The 20,804-nt window shown below is 36.2% G+C and overlaps 1 protein-coding gene across 1 annotated transcript; it reads left to right on the top strand.

Annotated features, from left to right (window-relative positions):
- Positions 1-16,917: 16,917 nt before the first annotated feature.
- LOC308346799 (olfactory receptor 4F3/4F16/4F29-like) lies at positions 16,918-17,856 on the top strand (the record flags this gene model as incomplete). The annotated part of the gene is made up of 1 exon (XM_080809843.1): positions 16,918-17,856. One exon carries the CDS (start codon positions 16,918-16,920, stop codon positions 17,854-17,856), a length of 939 nt encoding a protein of 312 aa, XP_080665969.1.
- Between the last annotated feature and the right edge of the window lie 2,948 nt (positions 17,857-20,804).

The raw sequence follows: 20,804 nt of genomic DNA, 5'->3' as shown, positions 1-20,804 counted from the left end.
GTGACCCTACTGAGGTACCCAGTTGCCACCCACCACCCTTTTCTTAAGCAGGCTCCATGCCTGTTGTGGAACTCCAAGGCAAGGTTTGAACTCACAGCCCTGAGATCAAGACCTGAACTGAGATGGAGGTGGGTGCTTAACCAGTGAGCCACCGAGCAAGTCCTTCTTTTAAGGGACATCTGAACAGAGGTATGTTCCCTCTATCCCTACATTGTGAAGAGTTTTGATCACGAAAGGATGCTGTACTATGTCAAATGCTTTTTCTGCATCTATTGAGAGTATCGTATGGTTCTTGTTCTTTCTTTTACTAATGTATTGCATCACATTGATTGATCTGTGGGTGTTGAACCAACCTTTCAGCCCAGGAATAAATTCCGCTTGGTCATGGTGCATAGACCTTTTAATGTACTATTAGGTCCTATTGGCTAGGATTTTGGTGAGAATTTTTGCATCCATGTTCATCAGAGATATTGCTCAGTAATTCTCCTTTTTGATGGGGGTCTTTGTCAGGTTTTGGGATCAGGGTAATGCTGGCCTCATAAAATGAGTTTGGAAGTTTTCCTTCCATTTCTATTTTTTTGGAATGATTTCTGGAGAAGAGGTATTAATTCTTCTTCAAATGTTTGGTGGAATTCCTCTGGGAAGCCATCTGGCCCTGGGCTCTTGTTTGTTGGGAGATTTTTGATGACTGCTTCAATTTCCTTACTAGTTATGGGTCTGTTCATGTTATCTAGTTCTTCCGGGTTCAGTTTTGGTAGTTTATATGTCTGTAGGAATACATCCATTTCTTCCAGATTGTCAAATTTGCTGGTGTATAGTTGTTCATAATATGTTCTTACAGTTGTATTTCTTTGGTGTTGGTTGTGATCTCTCCTCTTTCATCTATGAGTTTATTAATTTGGGTCCTTTCTCTTTTCTTTTTGGTAAATCTGGCCAGAGGTTTATCAGTCTTATTAATTCTTTCAAAGAAGCAGCTCCTTGTGTTGTTGATCTTTTCTCCTTTTCTTTTGATTTCTATTACATTGATTTCTGCTCTGATCTTTATTATTTCTCTTCTCCCGTTGGGTTTAAACTTTCTTTGTTGTTCTTTCTACAGCTCCTTTAGGTGTAGGGTTAGGTTTTGTATTTGAGACCTTTCTTGTTTCTTGAGAAAGTCTTGTAGTGTTATATATTTCTGACTTAGGACTGCCTTTGCTGCATCCCAAAGATTTTGAACAGTTGTGTTTTCATTTTCATTTGTTTCCATGAATTTTTAAAATTCTTCTTTGATTTCCTGGTTGACCCATTCATTCTTTAGTATGAAGCACTCTAGCCTCCATTTATTTGAGTTCTTTCCAATTTCCTCTTGTGATGAGTCCAGTTTCAAAGCAGTGTGGTCTGAAAATATGCAGGGAATGATCCCAATCTTTGACACTGATTGAGACCGGATTTTTGACCCAGGATTTGAACTATTCTGAATAATGTTTCATGTGCATTAGAGAAGAATGTGAATTCTTCTGCTTTGGATGGAATGTTCTGAATATATCTGTGAAGTCCATCTGGTTCAGTGTGTCATTCAAAGCCCTTATTTCCTTGTTGATGTTTTGCTTAGATGATTTTTCCATTTCAGTGAGTGGGGTGTTAAAAGCCCCTACTATTATTATATTATTGTCGATGTGTTTCTTTGATTTTGTTATTAATTGGCTAATAAAAGTGGCTGTTCCCATGTTAGGGGCATAGATATTTAAAATTGTTGGATTTTCTTGTTGAATAGACCCTTTAATTATGACATAGTGTCCTTCTTTGACTCTTATTATAGTCTTTGTTTTAAAATAGTTTGTCTGTTATAAAGATTACCACCCCAGCTTTTTTTTTTTGGATGTCCATTAGCATGGTAAATCGTTTTCTAACCCCTCACTTTAAATCTGGAGGTGTATTTGGGTCTAAAATGAGTTTCTTTATCCAGTCTGATACACTGTGTCTTTTGATTGGGGCCATTTAGCCCATTTACATTCAGGGTAACTATTGAAAGATATGAATTTAGTGCCATTGTATTGCCTGTAACGTGACTGTCGCTGTATATTGTCCTTGTTCCTTACTGGTCTGTGTTACTTTTGGGCTCTCTATTTGCTTAGAGGACTCCTTTCAGTATTTCCTTTAGGGCTGGTTTGGTGTTTGCAAATTCTTTAGTTTTTGTTTGTCCTGGAAGCTTTTTATCTCTCCTTCCATTTTCAGTGACAGCCTACCTGTGTATAGTATTCTTGGCTGCATATTTTTCTTGTTTAGTGCTCTGACTATATCATGCCAGTCCTTTCTGGAGTGTCAGGTCTCTGTGGATAGTCTGCTCTCAATCTAATATTTCTGCTGTTGCAGGTTACAGACCTCTTGTCCCAAGCTGTTTTCAGTATTTTCTCTTTGTGTCTGAGGCTTGTAGGTTTTACTATTAGATGATAGGTTGTTGACCTATTTTTATTTTTATTTATTTATCTATTTAAGATTTTATTTATTTGAGAGAGAGAGAGATCACTAGTAGGCAGAGAGGCAAGCAGAGAGAGAGAGAGGGGTGGGGGAAGCAGGCTCCCTGCTGAGCAGAGGGCCCAATGTGGGCCTCAATCCCAGGACCCTGATATCGTGACCTGAGCCGAAGGCAGAGGCTTAACCCATTGAGCCACCCAGGTGCCCCTTGACCTATTTTTATTGATTCTGAGGGGGGTTTTCTGTGCCTCCTGGATTTTGATGCTGTTTTCTTCCCCAAATGAGGGATGTATTCTAGTATAATTTGCTCCAATATACTTTCTGCCTCTCACTCTTTTTCTTATTCTTCTGGGATCCCAATTATTCTAATATTGTTTTGACTTATGGTATAACTTATCTCTCGATTCTCCCCTCATGATCCAGTAGTTGTTTATCTCTCTTTTGCAGTTTCTTGATTCTCCATCATTTGGCCTTCTATATCACTAATTCTCTCCTCTGCCTCATTTATCCTAGCAGTTAAAGCTGCATTTTTTGAAGGTTTTATTTATTTTTTTGACAGAGAGAGACAGAGAGAGAGGGAGCACAGCAGGGAGAGTGGGAGAGGGAGAAGCAGGCTTCCTGCAGAGCAGGGAGCCCAATGTGGGCCTCGATCCCAGAACCCTGGGATCATGGCCTGAGCTGAAGGCAGATGCTTAATGACTGAGCCACCCAGGTGCCCTAGAGCTGCCATTTTTGATTGAACCTCATTAATAGCCCTTTTGAATTTGACTTGGTTAGATATTAGTTCTGTTATTTCTCCAGAAAGGGATTCTCTAGTATCTTCTATGCTTTTTTCAATGCCAGCTAGTATCTTTATCATTGTCATTCTGAACTCTAGTTCTGACGTCTTACTCATGTCTGTATTGATTAGGTCCCTAGGAGTTGGTACTGCCTCTTTTTTTTTTTTTTTGAGGTGAGTTTTCTGTTTTGTCATTTTGTCCAGAGGAGAATGGATGAATGAGAGGACAAAATGCTGAAAGGGTAACAACGACCCCAGAAAAATATGCGCTAAACAAATCAGAAGAGACCCAATACCAGGGGGAAAGGAAAAGAAAAAAAAAGAAAAAGAATATGATCAGGCTGGTGAATAGAAGAGTCACACAGTAGATTTTGGGTGTATTTTGGTCTGTTAGAAGAAACTGCCTCTCAAAATTTTAAAGAAAGAAAAACGTGTGTGTGTGTGTGTGTGTGTGTGTTTGTGTGTGTATAAAATAAGGTTAAATACAATGAAGCGATATGGTAGGGGAGGGAAGAGATAGGATGGCTGGGTTATGAAAATTGGGGAGGGAATGCGCTATGGTGAGTGCTGTGAATTGTGTAAGACTGATGATTCACCGAACTGTACCCCTGAAGCAAATAACATGTTATGTTAATTAAAAAAAAGAAATATTAAAAATAAGAATATGACTATAAAAGTGACAATTAAAGAAAGTAAAAAAAATGAATTGATAAGATATTGGTTGAAAAAGGAAAGAAGAAAATTCAAAAAAATTGAAGAAAATAAAGAAAATTCAAAAAATCAAGTTTGAAAGACAAAAGAATCATGGGGGAAGAAGCCATGAATTCTATGTGCTGTGTTCCCCTAGTGCTGGAGTTTTGTAGTTCTCATGGATTGGTAAACTTACTCTTGGCTGGATATTCTTACTGATCTTCTGGAGGATGGGTGTGTTGCAGTGATTCTCAAATGTCTTTGCCTGAGACAGAATTGCACTGCCCTTGCCAGGAGCCAGGCTAAGTAATCTGCTTGGGTTTCCTCTCAGTAGCTTTTGTTCCTTGAAAGCTTTCTGTACAGCTTTGGAGGACAAGAATGAAAATGGCAGCCTCCCAATCTCTGGTCCTGGAGGAGCCGAGAACTTGGGGCACCACTCCTTAGTGCACCCTCAGAGAAAAGCAATCAGTCACTCATGTCTCCCTGGTCTCCCGCCGTACTCCACGCTCACCCAGCTTGTGACCACACATTTCTGTCTCTGGCACATGGCCCTGTTTGAAGTCTCCAAACCGAGTAGATTCTTGCGGTGTGCTCCTGTGCCACTCCTCCTGGGGGACTAAGGGGAGTCTCCTGGATCTGCTGCTTGTGGGGTCCCTGCTCTAAGAGTGGTGGCCCGACTTTGCCGTGGCTCATGGTTTATGGCAACCCCAAGCTGAGAGCTACCTCCTTGGCTCTGTCTTTTCAGCTGGCTTCCCTGCTCCGATACCTGGGAGCTCTGCTGCACACAGGCACCCCAGTCTTTCTGTGACCCAGAGGGTCCTGAGACCACACAGTACCCCCTCTACCCCCTTTACCCCCTTAGCTACTGGAGCAATGTCCCTCAGTGGAACAGACTTCTAAATTTTGTACTCTGCTGCTCTATCACTTGCCAGGAGGCTCCCTCCCGCCGTGGTCTATCTTCCCATATATTGCCTCAGATTTACTTCTCTGCACAGCCTACCTTCCAGAAAGTGGTTGTTTTTGTGTTCATAAAATTGCTGCTATTCTTTTCTTTGATCTCCTTTTGAATCTGTAGGTGTTCATAATGTTTTGATAACTATCTAGCTGAATTCCTGGGACCAGAAGAAATTTAGGTCTCCTACTCCTCTGCCATCTTGCTCTTCCCCTCTGATAAATTCTTTATAGAGAAAGTTCTTCCCCTTATTTCAGAATCAATCTCTGTTTGTGCAGAAAGTGTATTTGAGGTGAAGGCACTGTAAACACATGACAACATTTCTATTTATCTCTACTATATCAGGGTCAAACAGAGAAACTTGGTTCATACTGGGTCAGTTTCAGAACTCAACTGAGTATTTATAACTTTATTTCATGAAGAACAACCTCAAACCAAATCACCTTGGGACAGCACTTTAAATATTCTTGTAGATTAGTTTCTCTGCAGTGAGGTGGTTATATTTGGTCAATGGGTACCCACAGGAGAATTTTTACTTTTCTTTGAATGTGATTTAACTGCACTGGAGGAGACACTTTTTTTTAAAACTCAAATCAATCAGATCTTGCCCTGGGAAACAAGGAAATACTTGTTTTCCTGTTTCTCTGGTAGGAAGAAATAAGAATGACTTAGAAATGTAAAAAATATTAGTGTTTTCCCTTTCTGTGGCATACCGGCCATTGGCTAGGGGATCTTCTGGGATTGTGTTTCTATATGAATGTAGGCCTTTGTCTTCGATTAGGCTATTTTACCATACTATACGAATAGAAATTAACTTGTAGAAAATTGATAGTGATGCACATTTTTTGTTTAGAATAAAGGAAATGGATTCTGTCCATGGCAGTGTCCATACATGCTGTTTATGGCAATGCAAATACAGAGAATGTAAGTCTCTGTAAGTCAGATCCCCATTTGAATTGATTTTAACATTTTGATAGTTTGATCATTAATGAATGACTTTGGATAAGTGTCATGATTTTAGTGGTTTGAAAATTATCCTTTCACACCTGTATGACCTAGAGTTTGACACCTCACTTGCAGTACACCCCCAGAAGCTAGCCCCGGGAGTCAGTGCTTACTTAACCCATCTACCTGGATACTGCCAACCAATCAACAAAACTCACATTGCTTTCCCAATAGTGAGATCATTGAGTTTCAGCTTTAATACAGTTACTTTAATACAGTTTAATACAGTTACTTCTTTTTTCCCCTTTCCTTTGAACTACCAGTCTTTAAGTTTTTTTTTTAATTCTGTTTCTGGATTAGATTTGATAAAATGTTTCCATTCAGCGCTTTCTTCTGTCTCTTAATTTTTATTTTACCATACAGACAAGGTGGAAATTGAGACTAATTAGCCTCTAAATAGAGGCTAATGTGGGTACTTTACTCAAGAGGACTGTAGTGGCGACTACCTGAATAAATTTTAGTTGGCATTTTTATTGAGACATGGCTCAGCAAGCGTTTGTTAACTTAAAGTGAGGTGGTGGTACAGCTTGTTCATTTTCAACATTACTGTGATTTTTTTCATGACTGGTCAGTTTATGGTTCATGGTGGTCATTGCTTTTGATTTGGTTTTGCTCCTGAGAATTTATTGCTCCTATTCCAATTTTTCAGTTCCTAAAACTGCTTTTAGGTACAGAGAATCTTATAAAAGTTCATGAGTGGAAAAGTACAGCTTTTCACAACATCATATGACCTTGGATCCTTACCCAGTAATTTCATGAATTTCCTTTTCCTTATCTCGTTAATGCTTCAGGCAAATTTACAGGAAAAAAAAAAAAAGGAACAGAGCAAAACAAACTGGTTCTATCCCAAATTAGAAATCATCTGCAGAGACAGAGAGCTCTCTGAAAGCACTATAGAAAGGGATCTAGCTCTAATTTTTTGGTGTACCTGTGATTTAGTGCTAATCTGGTTTGTTTTATTACCCTGTGTTGGAAGTTGCTATCTAAAACAAAAGGGATTTTTGTAGTTTGACTTGACTTACAATTTTTAGGGCTGGAAAGAGAATGGTGGACTTAGGGGCTAAAGTTTTCTAACTAGCAAGAAAGATCTATAAACCTTAATAGTGATGGATTTACTTATCACAGAAGTATTGAGTAGTTTTATAGCTTTAGTTAACAAATTTTCCTCCTAATAATATACATATTGTGTTATAACTTAAGTAGACAACTGGAATTCTCTGGGGCAAATATGGTTTCCAGATTAAATGATTACATTGATAAGTCTAGTTTCTTTTTTTCTTTAACATTTATTTATTTGAGAGAGAGAATGAGCAGGGATAGGGGCAGGAGGAGAGGGAGAAGCAGACACCCCGCTAGGTAGGGAGCCTGATAGCGAGACTTGATCCCAAGACCCTGGGATCCCAAGACCCTGGGATCCCAAGACCCTGGGATCATGACCTGACCTGAAGGCAGAAGCTTAACTGACTGAGCCACCCCGGTGTCCCTATAAGTCTCATTTCTTTTCAACAACCATCATTAAAGACAGAATCTGAAAATTAAAAATATATTATATATTTAACAGCTTAATTAAGGTATTATTGATACATATGTAACTTTGAGGTGTACAGTGTGATAACTTGATGCCCATATACAAATCAACAAATGTGATATACCGCACTAATGGAGAGATAAAAATCATATGATTATCTCAGTAGATAAAAAAAAAAGAATTTAACAAACTTCAGCATCCTTTCATGATTAAAAATTCCCACCATTTTGGATGTAGAAGGGATGTACCCAAACAAAATAAAGGCCATGTGTGACAAAATGACAGAAAACACTGTGCTCAATGGGGAAAGGTTGAAACCTTTTCCTGTAAGGTCAGGAACAAACAAGACAAAGATGCCCATTCTTGCTGCTTCTATTGACATAATGCTAGACATCCTAGCCACAGCAAATAGATAAGAAAAATAAGTAAAAGTCCTCCAATCAGAAAGGAGAAAGTAAATAGCCTATATTTGCAGTTGATATGATTTTCTTTAATACAGAAAATCCCAAACACACCTCCAAAAAACCCCTAAAACTAAGGTTGCAGGATATAAAAACAACATACAGAAATCACTTGCATTTCTTATACTAACAATGAACTATTTGAAAAAGAAATAAAATAATTAATTTACAGTAACATCAAAAGAATAAGATACTTAAAAATGATTTTAACCAAGAAGGTAAAAGATTCAAAGAAATTAATGAAAGACATTGAAGAAGAAACAAATAAATGGAAAAATATCTTGTGTTCATGGATTGGAAGAATGAATAAAATGTTTCATAGCTCTTTCATAGCTGTGAAACAGTTTAAAAATTCTATAATTATTAATTTTATACTTCTACAGATCCAATGCAATACATATCAAAATTACAATGGCATTTTTTCACCAAAATACAAAAAAGAATCCTAAAATTTGTCTGACAAATACCCTAGATGGCTAAAACAATCCTAAGAAAGAAGAACAAACCTGGAGATACCACACTTCCTAATTCCTATAGCTTTGTTACAGAAAGCTATAGTAATCAAAATAGTGTGGTACTGGCATAAAAACAGACACATATGTCAGTGAAATAGAATCAAGAGTCCATAACAAATCCCTCTATATACATTCACACTCAAAGAAGTGGGTGGGGCACCTGGGTGGCTCAGTTGGTTAAGTGTCTGGCTCTTGATTTCAGCTCAGATCATGATCTTAGGGTCATGAGGTCAAGCCCCATGTCTGGCTCTGTACTCTGCCTGGCGTCTGCTTGTCCCTCTCCCTCTGTCTCTCACCCTGCTTGTGTGTTCATGCACACACATTCTCTCTCAAGTAAATAAATAAAATCTCAGAAAAAAAAAGAAATAGGATTACATCAAACTCAAAACTCTTAAAACTTCTGCACAGCAGAAGAAACTACCTACAGAATGGGAGAAAATATTGTCAAACAATCTATATTATGAAGGGTTAGTATCCAAAATAAATAAAGAACTCCTATAACTGAGTAGCAAAACAAATAATCCAATCAAAATGGGTAAAGGAATGAATAGACATTTCCCAAAGACATACAAATGGCCAACAACAGGTACATGCAAAGTTGCTCGCTAATTATCAGGGAAATGCAACCAGGTAGTACCTTGTACCTGTTAGAATGGCTATTATAAAAAACAAGGGATAACAAGTGTTGGCAAGGATGTGGAAAAAATGGAAACTTTGTGCAATGTTGGTAGAAAGATAAATTTGTGCAGCCACTGTAGAAAACCGTCTGGAGTTTCCTCAAAGAATTAAAAATAGAACTACCGTATGATCCAACAATCTCCCTTCTGGGCATATTCTTGAAGGAAATGAAATCACTGTGTTAAGGAGATAGCTGTACTCCTATGTTCATTGCAGGGTTGTTTATAATAGCCAACACATGGAAACAACCTTAGTGTCCACTGATGGATGTATGGATAAAGAAGGTGTGATACACACACATGCACACACAGAGTGGAATATTATTCAGCCATAAAAGAAGGAAATCCTGCCTTTTTCAGTAGTATGGGTGTACCTTGAGGGCATTATGCTAAGTGGAATAAGTCAGGCAGAGAAAGACAAATACTGTACATTCTTTCTTATATATGGAATTTTGAAAAGCCAAACTCATAGAAACTGTAGAATAGTGGTTGCCAAGGAGCAAAGGGTAGGGAAATGGGAAGATATTGTCCAAAGGGTACAAACTTCCAGCTATAAGATGGATAAGTTCTGGGCGTTTAATGTATAGCATAGTAACAGTAGCTAACAATTCTGTATTATATACAGAAAATTGTTGAGTGTAAATTTTAAATGTTACCACCATATACCTAATAGTAATTAGTGAGGTGTTGGTGATGTTTATTGTGATAATTTTATAATGTATGTGTGTATCAAATCATGCTGTACACATTTTTAAAATTTTATTTATTTTTTTACATGCTGTTCACTTTAAACTTAGAGAGTATCATATGCCAATATCTCAGTAAATCTGGAAAAAAAAGGGATATTTATAGGCATTTTTCCAAAGAGATTCTAGCATGATTGGTGAATTATAACACTGGTTAATGTTCAATAGGCTATATCTGGAGTTATCTGTCCTTTTGGACAGAAATTATATACATCTCTATTGAGCAGAAATCTATGAGGAAAATGGGAACTTCACTAAGTCTGTATCCTTTAATCAATACTTAGTAGGTGAATTAAGTATATTCTCCTGGATAATCCGTGAGTGCCCTTTGCCATCATGTAATGTTGAAAGGATAAACCAAACTTTTTGCCTCAAAGTTTTATACTTCCGCATGTTTGCTGGCCTTTTAATTTTTCTTCTTTATGAATTATCAATTCATTCTGTTTGTCTTCTACTGGTTCTACTATATTTGGTTTACTAGAGTAGAAGACAGTATATGTCTGTAATGGTTAATTAATATTCTTATTTAAAATGTATTTTATTTTAATGTTTTTCATATTTAATATATATAAAATCCAAGAAAATTGTATTTTGGGTCTTATTTTGGATGCAATAATCTTAATGTACATAATTATGTATCCTTGTATTAACAGTTTTTGCATGAGTTATCTTGTAGTATTCAAATTTGCTGCACTCTGACAATTCTTTTAGTTGATTCTCTATTGTTTCTCCAGAAAGTAAAGGGTTTGTGCACACATCTCTCCATCTCCATCTCTATGTCTCTTGTCCTAATCTGTTTCTACTCCACGTGTTCATATCTTCTTCCATTATTCTAAGTCTTTCATATTTACTCATGCTTGCTGTTCTTAATTGTTGTTTGGACCTTTGAACACACAGAGACTGAGTTGACAAAATGTGTAAAGATTTCTAAGTTCTACAACTTTTTTTTCATAAAAGTTTTGGAGTTTTTTCCATTTAAAAATTAGAAAATGCATCTTTTTTTAGACATTTTCCTGGGTCATATCATAAAATAAAGGTAGAAAGTACGTAAGAATTAGAACAGTGGAGCTTTACTTTTTTTTTTTTTTGGAGCTTTACTTTTTATAAGAAAATTCTACACCTCTTTCCTCTATCCCTTTTAATCCTATGAGGCAGTCCCCTTGGCCTGATCATCTCAGTTTGAAAATCCTGGAACTCTATTCATCATTTGGTTACAGCCTTCTGCTATAGCTTAATTAGATGCCTTTCTCAAAACAACAGAGTTTTATTTAGCTCCTTGCCCTGGGGAGGGTGGGTGGAAGGATATGGGCAATGCTTATACACAGGACCAAATTCAGTTGGTGGAACTTCTCTGACTCCCTGATTATGCTGCCACCCGAGATCTTTTGATAGATTAGGTAGGTGGTCTAGTGAAGAGGGACTGAGGGCTTGGTGGACCATCTTCTATCAGAAGAAAAATGTCCTTCACAGATTCCTATGCTTCCAGAGAGGAAAGATATAATAAAATGAGCAGGAACAGAAATTATATAGGAAAGAAGTGTGGGACAACTATATAGAGAAAGGCATGTGAAAGAAAGTAAAGTTGATTTTTTTCTAGTTTTTTTTTGAGAAATAATTGACATACATTGCTATAAGTTGAAGGTATACAGTATGATGGATTGGTTTACATATATTTTGAAATGATTACCACAATAGGTTTAATTAACACCGATAATCTTATAGATTAAATAAAAAGAAAAGAGAAAAAAAATTCTTGTGATGAGAACTCTTAGGATTAACTCTCAACAACTTTTTTATATATCATATAGCAGCATTAACTATAGTCCTAATGTTGTAGTGAAGTTGATTTTTAGTGGGAGTCTGGTTTTGAGAATCAAGATAGGGAAGAGAGATAGAGTAAAAAAGTTACCACAAGGTTAAAATTACTGTCCTGCTTTTAAGATCTCTGATCTGTATTCTGTTATCTCCATCTGTCAGCTCATCTTTGGCTTCACTTGCTGCATTGTCCAGTATGTAATTTGATAAAACAATTTTAGTGTCACCTAAAACTTCCAAGGATGTCTGTCTCTGTCTCTCTTTTAAGGGAATATATTTTATTTTTTAATAAAGTTTTTAATTTTAATTCCATATAGTTAACAGTGTTACGTTAGTTTTAGGTGCAGAGTATAGGGACTTGACAATTCTATACATTGCTCAGTGCTCATTGTGATAAGTGTACTCTTAATCCCCTTCACCTATTTTACCCATTCCCCCAATCACCTCTGCTCTCAAAACCATCAGTTTGTTCTCTGCTTAAAGTCAAAATGATACACGCACTCCTACGGTTATTGCAGCATTATGTACAATAGCCAAATTATGGAAGCAGCCCAAGTGTTTATCGATACATGAATGGATTAAGAAGATGTGGAATATTATTCAGCCACAAAAAGAATAAACCTTGCCATTTGCAACAACACAGAATGGATCTAAAAAGTATAATGGTAAGCAAAATAAGTCCGAGAAAGACAAATACCGTGCAATTTCACTCATGTGGAATTTAAGAAACAAAACAAGTGAACAAAGGATTTCTGTCTCTTTTGATACTCTATTCTGCTTAATGTGACAAACAAATGTCCTACTCTAAAATTCTGGATATTAAGTCCCTGAACATTTCTGAATGGTGTCACAAAAAGATTCCATCTAGCTTTTGACTAAGTTCATGATACCTGTCTTCCATAAGATTGTCACAGTTGCTAGGAAAATGTAACTATTTTTGTAGATTTCTAGTACTCTATAAATTTTCTACACATAGCATATTGCCTTATTTTCCTACTCCCACCCCAAATCTTTCCCCCTATATTACTGAAATTGTCATTTCCTGATTTTTGCTTTCTCTACTTTAACACCATCTGTTACCTCCCTAAAATCTTGATTTTTCTCTCTGATGTTTGACTTTCTCTATCTTTAATGGCACCAATGATATTCAGCCCTAAATCTATGCCTTTTACTTAGTCTTCTAATTTTGATCACTCTTTATCATGTGAAAGTAGGCCATTACTTAATTCTTTGACATTCCTTTTTCCCTGCTTTTTGTACTTTGAAGCAGGGCTTTTAAAAGGCAGATAATATGTAAAAATAGTAGTAATAGTAATATAATAATGATGATGACAAATACTATGTATTTGTTCTTTTTTGGCCATGTATGTTTCCTCCATTAGCTCTTTATATGTTATCCTTTAAGTAAATCTTTGTTTATCATGACTTCAAATTTTGGATGGCTCCTAAATTTTTCTCTCTAGGTGGGAAATTACTTGTCTGTCAATTACTATGGCTTTTTATGAATAAAGGTCCCCTGACTTGGTGATTCTTTTTTTTTTTTTTAAGATTTTATTTGTGAGAGCACACACTTGCAGGAATGGGTGGGGTGGAGGAGGGAGAGCAGAGGGAGAGGGACAAATAGACTCCCTGCTGAGCAGGAATCCCGACAACAGGGCTGGATCCCAGAACCCCGACATCATGGCCTGAGCCAAAGTCGGACACCTAAGTGACTGAGCCATTCAGGCATCTCTGGTGAATCTTTTACTAGCACCAAAACGTTGGTGGATTTTGTTTTTTCCCCATTCTAATCAGCATTCAGCTTTCTCCCTTCCCTGTAACTTGCAGCAATCATATGTAGGTTTAAGTCTTGGGTGTGCCACTAGTAGCTATAAAATCTTGGGTAAGTTAATTTATGTATATATTAAATGTTTATGTGGGTGGGATGGAATATTCTTCTGAGTAAAATGGAATTCTTTTTTTTCCAGATTTATTGAAATAATAACTGACATATGACATTGTGTCAGCTTAAGGTGTACATTTTTTTGCATTCTTGCTCAAAGTTCATAACAGGAATAATTGTTTTAGATCATGAACAGATATCCATATTTGCATATGTCAAAACAGCACTGGATTTGGAATCAGAAAGTCTGGTTTTTGATTTCAAACTAAGTTACTATGTTTTTGGGTAAGTTATTAACTTCTCTGATTTTGAGATTTTGCATCTATATATGAAAATAATTCTATCAGGTATATCTACCCTACAGGTAATCACAAGGATCAAACATACGAGAGTATTTAGTAAATATGTGCCATAAAAATAATGTATGGTTTTCTAGCTCTAAGATTGCACCATTAAATACTTTAGAAACTTCTGGAATATGGTGAAAAAAATCTATATTTTCTTTTTTGACTTTAACAAGAGCATGGAAGATTATTACTAATTATATCATGAAGCCTGGAAAATAGAAACTGTATAAATTCCCTGCTATACTGGCTGCTATTGGAACTATTGCTCCCCCAGCCCTTTCTTTTCCTTTTACATGCTTCTTCTTCTTTTCTAAAACTTCATGAAGTTAAACCATGGACCATTGTAAGTCTTGAGATGAGGCTTCCATCCTCCTCAACTGCAAGTTTATAGCAAGAATACCAGGCATTCTCTTGGGAGTGATTGGGAAATGTGTTAATGCTTAGTTTTGAATTTGGAGACTTCCTTTGTGCATGCTGACTTCATAGAAAAAGATGGTAGACTAGAAAAACAGATACTGTGAAAAATTATGGACCAGAGAAAGTGGCTTTATTTCAGAGAAGCATTAACTATATTTTAGGAAACATAGGAGCCAGATGAAGTGCTCCTTTTCCTTCTCAAACTTACATATATTTAAGGAGGGAAAATCTATAAAATTGAAACCATTGAGGAATTATGATTAGTAAAAACTGATTGCTCTAAATAAGCAATCAGTTATTATCTCTTTTTAGAAAGCTTTCCTCTCCCCTCTCAACTGACTAAATCCTACAGTTGTTTTCTCAAAACTCATAAGACCTTTCTCCTTCATGAAGTTGTCTCTGAATTTCCTGGAATCTTGTGTATCCTTCCTGGCCAAGAGTATACGTCTGGTATGTCTCCTATGGTACTACATATTGTGGTTTATTTTTATATGGATAATTATTTTTCAATTAAAATTTAAGTTTCCTGACTTCTAGGAATAAGAGAAGAGATACATATGAAGTAGAGTTACTAGGAGAATTTTCATGGAGGAAATGGGATTTTGATTTACCTTTAAGGGATCAGTAGTGGTTGAAAATGTTCTATATTCCACTATTCTATCCATAACTAGCTAGATGAGGCTATTGAACACTTGAAATGTGACTAGTACAACCAACGAAATAGATTTTAGTTTCATTTAATAACCATATGTAACTAGTGGCTATGATTTTGGGCTGAGTAGATCTAGGTTTGGCACGTTTCCTCCCAACTTTATGATTTTTCTCGCATGTGGAATCTGAAGCCATATGTGGACTAGAAAACCCAGATTCTCTGTCTATAACTAGTTGTTGGTTCTTCACTAGACTACTGTTTTCTTATTTTTAAAAAAAATTTTATTTTTGTTTATTTGAGAGAGAAAGAGGGAGAGAGAGAGAGAACCAGCAGGGGAAGGCAGAGGGAGAAGCAGACTCCCTGCTGAGTAGGAGCCCTATGCAATGCAGGGCTTGATCCCAGGACCTTGGGATTATGACCTGAGCTGAAGGTAGACACTTAGCCAACTGAGCCACCCACGTGCCCTTGTTTTCTCATTTGCAAGTGATTAATTTGAAGTAGGTAATCACTCATGAGATTTGTGAGATAATATTTTTATGACTGATTTCACTCATCATGTACAACTGAGATGAATGTATATGTGCATATATAAATAAAATAATATAACATAATAACATAATAAAAGACATAATAAAAGACAAAGATAATAACATAATAAAAGACAAAGCTTTGGGATCCATTTTTTTTTTTTTTTCAATTTCTGGGTTTCTCTTGCCCTTTCCTTTCAGTTCCAGGTGTGAGGCTTTTTGTGCATTCATGTACCTTTATTTTACCAGCCCTTTACTTTTTATTCTGCAACCTATCTCCTCAGATCACTGTACCTTTGAGTAGCGTATCTAAGTATTATGGGAGCAAGAGGGTTTGAGACACACAAAACAGAACTGTTGGACCTACAGGCAAGAGAATATACCTTCCATGTGGTAACATTGTATTCTTTGCAAAAAAAAAAAAACAAAACTGGGTAAGAACTAGAGAGATTCATGTGGTCACCCAGAATTAGGCTAGGGAAGAGTCAGACTTGGCACTGGATCCCAGAGACTTGACATATTTGAAACAGAGAGATGAGATAAGAGGGATAAAAGGGGCTAAGGCTGATGAAGGGATAGGAGAGAGTCAATAGTTACATGGCAATTACACCGTTAGTGTGCATTTCTTCATTCCCAGCAAATTCCAAAAGTTTAGGGCTCCAATAGATATAACCAAGGCTTACAAACTTCAGAGATTATGAGGAATCTGGACAGATAAATTAAACTGGCTTCCTTAACTTCCCATAATACCCCCTTCATTCTTGTACTTTTGGTCATGTCCTGGCTGCTAACCATCCTACTAGGTACTTATACTTTCTGGGTGCCCATGCAAATACTCTGCGCCATTAATATCTAATCTATGCTTGCCTCAATCCTGTCATACTCTTGAATAACCTCTATACCCTATGCCTGGTTCTCTTATGCTCACTGTTACCCTGTGGGCATTGTGTGAATTGCAAATATGATTGTAGATAGTGGTATAAGTATGATTATAAGAGACATATTATGTGCCTAAGATTAACAAGGGAAAGAAATGAGACAACTTGAATGGCTGAAGAATTGTTCTATGAACAATTAAAAGAGTACCAGTGAAGTCTGGCAAATGCCATCTTTCTTACCTCCTCTTTCTTTTTCTCATTGCTTTGTACTATACTACCTTCCCTGCCCCTCCCAATCCTTGCTATGTGCATGTAAAATGTTTTCATATTTGCTTCATTTTCTTGTTTATAGATGAATAGTCCTGGAAGCCATGGTGTTAGGGATGTTGCATATGTAAGTGACACAACTGCTTTAGGTGATACCAGATAAAATGCTTATTTAATAATGGCCCTGTGAGAGAATTGAGGGGATAGTCTTCACAGTGTTAATATCCTTGAATAAGTAATCATTGTAATATAGAACTTTATTAACATACTTATTTTAGATTCTTTTTTATTTTCTTTTATCTGGAAACATTCTAGCTGGTAAAGTAATGGATGGCGTGAATCATTCTGTGGTGTCAGAGTTTGTGTTCCTGGGACTCACCAACTCCTGGGAGATCCAACTTCTTCTCTTTGTTTTCTCCTCCACGTTTTATGTGGCAAGCATGATGGGAAACTCCCTCATCATGTTCACTGTGGCTTCTAACCCTCACTTGCACTCCCCCATGTACTTTCTGTTGGCCAACCTCTCCTTCATTGATCTGGGGGTTTCTTCTGTCATTTCTCCCAAGATGATTTATGATCTTTTTAGAAAGCGTAAAGTCATCTCATTTGGTGGCTGTATCACTCAAATCTTCTTTCTTCACGTCATTGGTGGTGTGGAGATGGTGCTGCTCATTGCCATGGCTTTTGACAGATATGTTGCCATATGTAAGCCTCTGCACTATTTGACTATTATGAACCGAAAAACGTGTATTTTGCTTCTGGTCGCTGCATGGGCAATTGGCTTGACCCACTCTGCGATTCAACTGCTTTTTGTTATAAAATTGCCATTCTGTGGCCCTAATTTATTAGACAGCTTTTACTGTGACTTCCCTCGGTTCCTCAAACTTGCCTGCACAGATACCTACAGTTTAGAGTTCATGGTCACAGCCAACAGTGGGTTTATATCTCTGGGATCATTCTTCATATTGATTGTCTCGTACAGCTTTATCCTGATCACTGTTTGGAAACACTCCTCAAGAGGCTCATCCAAGGCCCTTTCCACTTTGTCAACTCATGTCATGGTGGTGATTTTGTTCTTTGGTCCTTGCATCTTTGTTTATATCTGGCCTCACCCCACATCACACTTAGACAAATTTCTTGCTGTTTTTGATGCAGTTCTTACTCCCTTTTTAAATTCAGTCATCTATACATTTAGGAACAAGGAAATGAAAGTGGCAATGAGGAAAGTATGTAGTCAATTTATTGCTTATAGAAGGATTTCGTAAATGACAAAAGTATTAGGGAGTTTCCTTCCTGACTTGAGATAACGTTAAATTTCTATGGTTTCAGTATCAGTTTCCAGGTACCTTATTACTGTTTAGGTGTTCCAGATGAAAATAGTATGGTTCTTTAAGAATCTTAACTGAGAAATTGTGTTGCTGCCTCTGGTTGGAGGAAGTATGTGGTGTGATAAAAAGTATCTACCAGAGAAGGCCAATTGTTTGTCTCTCAGGAGACATTACCTTGATGAATTTACTATGGTCTAGAATTCAGAATTGAATCTTGTCAATTGTCCAAGTGGGTTATATAAGGGAATGCTTGCTATTGACACTAAATATTTTGACACTGATACAAATATATGTATATCAAGATGTCAGTCTATCAATTTGCTGTTAAAAATTAGTAAAGTGGTCTGAACTGTTATGAAAACCTAACTTACTGTTTCGTTATAGGGAAATTTCTGAGAAGTCAGGTGATGAAAAGGACATTAATGAGTAGGGAATCAGAGTAAGAGGAGTTAGATGGATTATTCAAATATTTAATCACGTCAGATTTTGATGATGTAGGATCCTTAGACCAGACCACCTTTCTGGCTGATCTCACAAAACTTAATTTTTGACTTTTGTTTGTACTATGTTTCAGGCTGTCTAACCCCTGTGTTTAAGATTCATTCTTATTTTCATTTGTAAATAACCAGGTTCTTCCTTTTTCTTCTGCTGTCACAATACTATTCCCGTTGCATTTACATGATTTGAGTCATTACAAGCTAAATTTTAGTTTGGGAGGCTTTATATATGTGATTGTATTCTCTTCTCTCAGAATGCGGGATTTACGTACACAGATTTAGAAATTCCAATTCCTATCCATTCCAGTAAAGAGGAACCAAGGCTCCTTCTCAGAGATGTAGTGCAAATAACTCTTAACCTTATATATCCTTACACATACTCCATATATCTTAACCAGTTTATCAATATTCCTATTGTTTTATAAATGGTTATTTACCTCATATTGTATCTCACTTGTTAATTTATATACTTCTTCTTTTGATTTCCATTGCTCTTATATAATTCATTCATTTTTTTTGAGCCCTCTGTTGGACACTTGGAAAACCAATACATATATTATCAGTTTACTAGCTACCACTTATGCTCGATTTTCCTAAAATTTATTTGGAAGCAGTGTTTTTAAAATGGAAATTCCACTCAGTTTTCTCTTTCATTTATTAAATAACATTTAATAGCTCCAGCAGGGATTCCCAGATTCCTCACTGTTTACATGATTACATAGATTTAGAAAATAGCCTACCCCTCCTAGTCTTTTGTCTTTCTGATTTTCCCTCAGGTCTGTATCTATTAGCAGATACATTCTTCAACTTCGTAGTGCCGAAAGGTTTTCTGTATCATCTACTTTTAAAGGTCATTCTTTTTACTCTGAAGAAACAACTACTTTTAGTGGACGTCTAGTCTGTTGTTTGCTCAAATCAGCAATCTCCTTCTCTTGTAAATGTAGCTTTTTCTTGCAGTAACCATGTAGTATGATTATGAACATAACAGGTAAATCCTACTTCTTTAACCCCAACTATTGGTCAAAGGTTGGGCTTCTGAACTAGTCATAATGCACATCTCTTAGCCACAGTTAAAGGGTGTAGTTATGAGCCTCTGACCAAGATGGGCCAGATCTGAGCTTTCCCCCAGGATGTTGGATTTGAGAAAAGAGTGAAACCAAACTAAATCCCTTTTGGAGCTGTATTTGTAGAAACTTCTGGCAATCATATTTCCTGCTGTCAAAAATCAAGTCTGGGATACTGAAAAAAGTTATGTGGGAGAAGATGTAAGTTTTAAAGACAGAAGCTTGGTTATCAGTTTCTTGGTTCCAGCTGCCTTGAGCATTTAGCTTCATTCTTGCCCTCCAATTAGTTTGGTTACCAGCTGAGTGAATAAATGATACATTACATTATATGTTATACATTAACCCTCTTGCTTGAGTCCATTTAAGGTGCAGTTCTGTCATTTACAATGAAAAGAATACTGATAAACACATCTCTGGTTCTAGGAAGATTTTATTTTCCATTACTTCTAATGTGGACTCCTCTATGTTTTATTTATTTAAAAAATATTATTTTTCTTTAATAAAAGAAAATTCTTCTAATAAAGAAAAATTTATTTGTAAATTAGAGATGATAAAATAGAAATCATCCATAAAATCACCATGTAGAGATAATTAGTAGTAATATCTTGGTATACTTATTTCTAGTGTTTTTCTATACCTAAATAAAAACATATATTTACAAAATAGGGATTTAATGGTCTCTGCATTTTAATCCTTTTTGATGAATATTATATGCTGAGAAGTTATTCACATTATTAAATATTGTGATACAAAATAAAATTATTTTGTAATAATATTAATTATTTAATAATTTAGTTTTGCATTACAAGACTGTATCATATTTGTTATTCCTCCAGCATTGGCCAATTAGATTATCTTTAAATTTTTACTGTGTCTTGAAAATATTGCATATATATTGTCTATATTTCAGATTTCTTCCTATATTTATAGATTGATATATTTGGAGTTAATAGGGGCTAATAATCTTTTTAACTCTTTATTCACATTATCATTTCTCCCCAAAGATTTTTACCTGCTAAGAAGTATATCCACTTTAGTACCCCTCCCAAAGTACTGAATATGACCATTTATTAAAAATATTTGCCAGTTTAAAAGACAAAAAAGATAAAATCTTTTTTCAGACTTCTTCAATTTTTGTATGCTTGTAATTTTTCAAATATTGTTATTTACCTGAACTGTTTGAATTACATGTGTCAGGAATTCAGTCAAAACTAGTTTAAAAGAACTAAAAAAAAAAAAAAGATAGTTTTAGTCTTGCAAAAGGAAAAAGATCTAGAGATGTTTTACAACAACGTTAATGCACTTAACACTCGAACCATACACT

The sequence above is a fragment of the Martes martes genome (genome assembly GCF_963455335.1).
Source record: "Martes martes genome assembly, chromosome: 7".
Lineage (NCBI taxonomy): Eukaryota > Metazoa > Chordata > Mammalia > Carnivora > Mustelidae > Martes > Martes martes.
This window is presented reverse-complemented; position numbering and strand designations above follow the sequence as displayed.